General features: G+C 35.0%; 1 protein-coding gene across 5 annotated transcripts; it reads left to right on the top strand.

The window, feature by feature from the left end:
• The first annotated feature begins 353 nt into the window (after positions 1–353).
• LOC104085957 (uncharacterized) lies at positions 354–7,287 on the top strand. 5 transcript variants are annotated; one of them, XM_070196064.1, is made up of 10 exons: positions 354–497; positions 999–1,149; positions 1,568–1,726; positions 2,733–2,792; positions 3,509–3,607; positions 4,776–4,868; positions 4,952–5,095; positions 6,217–6,324; positions 6,736–6,787; positions 6,881–7,287. In XM_070196064.1, the coding sequence occupies exons 2-10, from the start codon at positions 1,051–1,053 to the stop codon at positions 6,913–6,915; spliced, it is 849 nt and encodes a 282-aa protein (XP_070052165.1). In that variant the 5' UTR covers positions 354–497; positions 999–1,050; the 3' UTR covers positions 6,916–7,287. The 5 variants fall into 5 exon arrangements, with proteins under 5 accessions (XP_070052165.1, XP_009588376.1, XP_009588375.1 ...); XM_009590081.4 differs by having other exon boundaries at positions 357–497; positions 996–1,149; XM_009590080.4 differs by having other exon boundaries at positions 363–497; positions 1,007–1,149; positions 4,761–4,868.
• Positions 7,288–7,873: the final 586 nt, after the last annotated feature.

Genomic DNA, 7,873 nt, shown 5'->3' on the forward strand with positions numbered 1-7,873 from the left:
AAAATTTATTTAATTTAACTGATAAACTGTCATGTAACCGTCCGATAATCATTAATCCGATATCAATCCGTCAGTTATTTTATTGGATGGCTAACAAATTATTATATTTATAATTCGATAATCGATAAGGCGAACCGTTAAGCTTAATTATTTGCCTGATCCGCCCGATAAGCACCCCTAATTGCACAAACTAAAAAGAGAGGCAACGAATTGACTTTTACAATCACATACTTGAGCAAGTCCGATGGGCCGAAAAACCATCCGAATTGGAGAGCCCACAAAGTTTTCCCGCCAACAAGCCCAAAAAATGGCTCCGGTTTCTGTATTTCGTGTTTCGACAAGTCACCTCCGATGTTACAGTTCACTGCCAAAACTGAAAGTGCACTTATGATAGCCAAAAGTACAACACACAAATTCCCTTCTTTTTCTTTCCTTAAGATCCTCCATTACCACTCGGCACGGAGTTCTCCCTAGTATCATTCTCCGCTCTCTGTTCGGTAAGATTCCACTAATTCATCTTTGCTTTCAATACCTTTCTCCATTCTCTAGGGTTTTCTTTATTACAGTCTGCTGAATTAAATGATCATTAAGAGTAATTTATGAGTAGTAAATTACATGGGCGGATGCAGCTGTATGATGCATCCACTGTCTTCGCCTTAAATTATACTCCATAAGTTGAAATGTTGAACATTTTTAAGAAATTACTCTCTCCGACTCAATTTATAATATACTTTTTCCTTTTTAGTCTGTCCTAAAAAAATGATGACTTTCTATAATTTGATTATATATTTTTCATTTTAACTTGAAAGTATTGTCACAAAGTAGTAGTGATGGGTGGTACTCTGCTTAAAATATTTGATCTGGCTATGCTGAAATTCATCCATTTTGTTCATACATATAGCTAATCTGTAAGTAAAACATTGTTTATTCAGTCGCGAAATGGTTCTTTGCTTATGGAATTTTTGGTTTTTTTTTACTTGGTTGTATATTCTCAGTAGAGTGGTAGGGTAACTTGCACATTGAAGTAAGAGGGTTGTAGTTGAAGCGTCAATGGGAGATGAAAAGGATGCTTTTTATGTTGTTCGTAAGGGGGACGTCATTGGGGTTTATAAGAGCTTGAGCGATCTCCAAGCACTTCTCCGATCTTCTGTAAGTTTTTTCTACCTTCTGCAGTTTTTCCAGTAGCTCAGCCCTTGAGCATGTCAAGTTTATTTGCTAAAAGCCTGTTTTCTCTAATGGTATTTATCCACGAGTGCAAATTTTCTATTTATTATTACTTCGCCTGTCCCAGAAAGAATGCACAACTATTGTTTAATTTCATTCAATTTTATTTTTTACTACGTTTTAAAACAGTTTTATAAAGTTTTTGCTGGAAAGAAATTACTCGTATGATTTATAGTATTTTTATGAAGGTTTTAAATATGTATATAATCAATTAAAACTTAGTTCACACCTAAGATAGATGTCTTGATCCCCATACTCCTAACCCCATATTGTTTACTGATGAAATATTATCTTTTTATGGTTTTTCTTTCAATATCATTTGACTTATTTTCATTCATTTCAGGTTGGTGAACCTGTCATAAGTGTTTTTAAAGGGTATCGCCTGGCTAAAGAATCCGAAGAGTATCTTGCCTCACATGGACTTAAAAATGCAATGTATTCTATTGATTCCAGCGACGTCCGAGATGATCTTTTTGGCATACTTGTCCCCTGTCCTTTTCGGGTTAGAAATAATCCTTGGCCTGTTATTTGACTACCTTTGCCAGTTCATTATGTAATGTTAGACCGTTGTATGCCCACTTGCTCACTTGAATAGTTTGAGTTGGCAGCATAGATTATCATCTCTTATCATTATAGGTTTATAACTCAAAGAATGTGTACTGCTTCTCTGATCTTGTTGTTCATGTATCAACTTCTCAGAAAGTTCATGTCCTCATTCTTATTTATGATTATTGTCTCTCATTTAACTGGTGATGGTTGGGTCAAGTTTTGGTTAATAAGGATTGTACCAATACCAAATTTGCTATCTTATTCCACCTGTCTAGATGCCAGTTATTAGTTTTGTAATCTATCCTTTCACATTATTCTGTAGAGTGTAGACACATTTTAGGGTGCTATAGGCCTTAACTGATGCATGGTTATTTTCCATTTTTCTTTATTGAATGAATCCAGAATCGATCTGAGGTCTCAACAAAGACCCCATAATAGATTATCTTAACCTATCATTTCTGCTAGGTCAAACTGCGTGGTCTTTTGATGTTTCAACTATGTAAAAGGCAACCCATTGGTATGATTACACTATTGGCTTTCTACATCTAAAGATGTATATTCCTCGCCGCACATCTTCCTTTCTACAAGTATTATGTTAAGTTGATAAAAGTCTGGTTATAGCTGTATGTTTCAGATACCCAGGCTTTGAATGAATATCAAATTAGGTTCTATTACTAATGGAGGTGTTATTTTTTCTTATTTTGTCAATTGACATCATGTAATTATATCCCACAATCTATGTTCTTTTGGTCACTAGATGATCATGATATATTTTACACAATACGGCTTTTATATATTGCACTTATATGGAGGCCTCAGATCTTTTGGTCTGTTTTAGCTATATTTGGTGTATTATGGATCATGTATTTGAAGAAAGTATCTACTTGTCCTGCAACGGCTACAATTTACATCAAATATTATGTCATTCAACTGAAATTATGAATCTACTTATTTTGTAGCAACCAGGTTCTTCCAAAGATAAACCTATTGGGAAGAATTATCAGGAAAAGAGTATGCAGGTAAGATCTTGAATTGTCTATCCAGGTTACTCTTTTGTTTATTGTTTGGGAAATACTTCATTGAACTGAACTTTCACAACCACTTTCTCTTTTTAAGACCCAGTCACCCAGCTTCTGTCATCAAAAAGGTATTTCATATTGGTCACTTTAAAACGTTTTTTGGTAGGATAGGATGGCGATAATTAGATTTACTTGTGTATTCTCTAGCTGTTGTGTTTTAGTGAAATGCATTTGAGATGGTCCACTGAGAGGTCTAGAATGAGGTTTATACCCACCAGAATGGGAAATGCTCACTTAAATTTGTCTGCAGCCTGTAGAGCATCTTGTAACAACTTTATAGTTAGCATTAGTTGCTTTTAGTCTGATAATGAGTTTTTGATATCATCAGAACTCAACTCTCATGCATGCCATACGGAAGTTCTAGTTAATCGGGGCTTGGGCTAATGAAAATTTCATGATTCCTCTAATTTTTGGTATAAAAATTAAAACTTTAGACTACTATATAAGAAAAAGGCTTTACCTGTTGAAGAATTTAAGCCAGATGAGTGCAGTGATGCTCGTGGTTAATGTCTTTGAATACCTTATGGGATGGAAACAAAATTGTTTTTATCAGTAATTGAATACATGAAGATTCTATGTGTTTCTGTGTATATTTTGGAAGTTTACTTGATATTTTTTTGTTTCAAAGAGGTTAAAGTATGCTGTCTTTCATTCAGTTAGCCGTGGTTCCATCAGCTTCTTTTTCAGCTGCTGCTCAGCAAAAGCATGCCAAATTGGACAATTTCCTTGAAGATCCCCCAATATCTACTTATTGTGTAAGTTTCTTTTTATAGCCAATTATTTTTGTAGCTACATCTTTTCTGGTTTCAGTGTACAATTTCTTCTTAACATAGATCAAGGTTTTTAGTATTTGTTCAATATGTCAACTGAATGCATGAAAGTTTGGCTTTGAGGACTGCTTGGTTACTCATGACATGTTCTATTTATTCAGGGTACTCTTCTGCCACACTTTCCCTATATTCTTGTATAATGGTGGTGTTGCTTGAAATAGAGAAACCTTTCCGTCGCAGCTACTAATGAAAATACATAAACATTGTCCAGTTACTAGTTCCTGCCAGCTCTTTTTATGAGTCCCATTAATTGTTAAGCGGCTATTGATTACGGCATTGCCTCAGTGCAAGTACTAAAATATCTAGTTCTTATTGGATGATGGAAGTTATGTTTGTCTTTGAATTTTGATGTCAGGATAGGTGAGACAATTCAGTGACAGTATGTGAGGAGAATATATGCTTATGGATGAGTAATTTGGCCTGGAGGTTAACTCCTTAACTAAATAAATCAGAGAGAGTTCCCTTCTCTATGCGAAATATGTCCTTCATTGCAGCACAATCACATGATTCGCGTGTAGAACTCCACTTCAAGGAACTCCTTGTTTTTAAAACAAATATTTTCTTTGGACTTCTGTTATAAGCTATTCCCTCCGTTCCAATTTATGTGAACCTGTTTGACTGGGCACGGAGTTTAAGAAAAAATGAAGATTTTTTTAGAATTTGTGGTCCTAAACAAGTCAAAAAGGGCCCTAGAGTATTTGTGTGGTTATAAAAACTTCTCATTAAGGGTAGAATTCTAAGTTTAAGCAAAATTGTTTCCAAATTTAGAAAGGGGTCATTCTTTTTGGAATGGACCAAAAAGGAAATAGGTTCACATAAACGTGAACGGAGTGAGTACATTATATTACTTTTAATCTTTGAAAGCGACTAAATCCTATTTGCGCTTAGGTTCCAAATGACAGAGCATTATCTTCTAAAGATATGGATAAGGTAATAAATCGACTTTCCTTGCTGCCAAAAGGAGTTATGTAAATTGTCTTACTCTTAATGATATGAACATCCGTGTTCTTGTACGTGTTAATATCTTTATGTGCTTTGATAAAGCTTCTTGGAATACCTCTTTAACTGATAGCATCAGTTCCCCGACATGCAGCTTACATGCATTCTTGAGTTTGATGGTGCTTCAAAGGGAAACCCTGGACTAGCTGGTGCAGGGGCTGTTCTGCGAGCAGCAGATGGAAGTATGGTATGCTCCCTTTTCTGGTTCGAAGACATCACTTTCTCATTACAAATTTATAGTTTTTCGACTTTTAATTCTCTTTTTTCTAGGTTTTCCGGCTGCGTGAAGGTTTGGGTGTTGCAACTAATAATGTTGCTGAATACAGAGGTGTAATCTTAGGCCTGAAATATGCACTTGAGAAAGGTTTTAAACACATTCGAGTTCAAGGAGACTCAAAACTTGTCTGCATGCAGGTCATGTTTCTCTTTCTTCTGTAGACATCTCTTCGAAGGACTATTTTTTTTTTATTCCTCCAAATAGAACATGGCCACAGGGGTGGATACCCCTACTATCTGAAGAAAGATCTTAGGTGTGAATCCATCTATCCATTTATATAGATATATGATATAGCGTGCCCCTTTTTGATAAGCTTTCTTTAAAAATATAGCTTAACGACGGCATAGTAATTGTTCATGCGATTTTATTCTGTCTAAAGTGAAGACAATTAACTGTTTTAAGGCTAAAAGGCTAGTAAAAGGTACTTGGTTTTAGAATTACCCGAAAGTACAATAAGGAGCCAAGTGCAATGAGAAATCTTGTTCATGAAGTCTCAAGGTAACCTATAAAGTATGAAGTTGGTCTCTTATGAACGTTGGGAAATGCATTCAACACCTATATTGTCAGGTAATGAATAAAATAAACCACTAGGAACAAAGATAATCACCAACAGGACAACACGAGAAAATGAAGTGGAAGAATGAGCAGCTTCAGCGGAGCACTGTGGGACACACATTGTTTTGCGATGATTCCCTAATGTGAAAGCGGGAAAAGAGAATGTAGTTTTACAGTTAGTTTAAGAAGCTTACTTTCTCTATTATTGTTGTTATTATTCTAGTCTGAATATTATTATAATATTGCATCGTAAATGATTAACTGTAACAGGACTTAACAAAAAGAGAAAAGAAGAAGAGTGTAACTGTAACATGTTTGGGAGTGATTGTAAATTCCTATAAGATTTAAGATGCATTGAGGCATAACATAACTAGTTAACTGAAATTATGGGTTAGGATCTTGGACCGTTAAGGCATTAACTAAACCATTAGCCATATCAAGTTTAACTGAAATGGTGGATAAAGGGATTTTCATGAAATAATGGGTTATGTTCGGCCTTGCTTTTTTGGAATGTTATCTGACCCATGTGCTTCCTAACTTACATCGAGATCAAGTTATTCTTCACTATGCCTGCCTTATTTTTTTCAATTAGATTTTATTAATTTCCCAATTCATTGACGTTTATTTTTTAACTAGATCTACTTGTTGGTCATGATCGGCTGTCACCAATTACTTATACTTTTTAAATTTTATCATGTAACAGACTCAGGGAATCTGGAAATGTAAGAACCAAAACATGGCAGAACTGTGCAAGATCGTCAAAGAGCTTAAAGATCAGTTTATGTCTTTCCAGATCAGCCATATAGAAAGAGTATGGACAACTCTTACTATATTTACTAATTCTAAGCTTCTTGCTTGAAAAGAGTGTGTTTAGTTGAAATATGATGTGCTGAGGACTTGGATATGTGCTGCATGATATTTCTGAATTTATGAGTGGTATAATCTGCTGAAAAGGACTGAAATGAAAGAGGTGCAAGCAGTGGGTACTGGGAGGTCGTGTTCGATTTATGCAATAAACATTTTCTTTTCTGTTGCTATTGTTCCATTTGAAAATGATTCCATTAATCTGTTTGCGGATGTGAATGCATGCGCCCTAAGCATAGATTTTGACTTTTGCATTGCTCGACATGAGTCATCATCTCTGCATAAAAAAAAAATTCTTCAGGTTATTGTTATACCCATGTTTCATTCCATTCTGAGGTGTACTTGTTTAATATCTTAGGAATTCAACACTGAAGCTGATGCCCAGGCAAATCTAGCGGTGTATCTTAAGAGTAAGGCCTTTCCTAAGCTCCTTTCCTTGAGGTTTAAATCATTTCTCTTTTTTTCTCTTGTGAGAAAATGTGTTAAACAGGATGCTTTTGCAGATGGTGAAACTCAAGTGGAATGTGACATGAAGTAAGTCATACTGTGAAGTCATGAACCAGTTGAAGCTTTTGGGATTTTGGAGGGCCCTGAACAGTTTATTTCTCCTTCCAGATATATGATCTGGATATTGTTGCATGTAACCTAATTGTGTATCTGGATTAGCTAACTTATGTTCGGCTTTACACTAACCAACTACTCTGTTGCTTAAGATTGTGCAAACTGAAGTAATACGACTCCATCATCCTGATTTTGTAACTATCAGTTGATGGATTATTTAGGGTTACTCTTAAACCGCTTCAACTTGGATACTGGAATGAGCAACTGTGTAATTGGTTCACCTAGTATGGATGTAACTACTGTAGTTTATAACTTATTAATCTATCAACTATATTCCAGTTCAAAACAAGTTGGAATCGGCTTTATGAATCTTTTATTTTTTTATCAATCATCTTTGTTTTAGTTACAAACTTGAGACCTGTGCCCTCGTACGAAGATAGTACGATCAAGTTATCATGTTAGAGAGCTATTAATTCATTTTCAAATATAGTGATGTTTGGAATTTGGATAAGCTTGGTCACAGACAATTTGCAATTCATCGTTTGTGTCTTGACCAAAAATTGCACGCAGGGCCAAGGCTATTAACCCAAATGACCCAACGTACTATAGTTGGTATCTATGACTTCACTCTTTCGAGTCGTTTGAGGTTCAAAGCTTCGCAAATCGCAAGTTACAGTGTCTGCCTTGTTTCTGTCAATTTCTGAAGTAGTACTGTATATGTTTTATTAGTATTCTATGAGTATTCTTTCACCTTTCAACCTCATTTAGGACCATGAACAATCAGCAAAAAAATCTTTAAAAAGCGATGAATTCTTAATTATGGCATATTATATTTCGATTAACATTCTTTTTTTGTATTTTGTTAATAATAATTAACAATACTTAGTTACGTTATGGTTGTTTCATTGGTACCCTACTTAACTCGTATATACTTG

This window comes from Nicotiana tomentosiformis, chromosome 2, assembly GCF_000390325.3.
Source record: "Nicotiana tomentosiformis chromosome 2, ASM39032v3, whole genome shotgun sequence".
In the NCBI taxonomy this organism is placed as follows: Eukaryota; Viridiplantae; Streptophyta; class Magnoliopsida; order Solanales; family Solanaceae; genus Nicotiana; species Nicotiana tomentosiformis.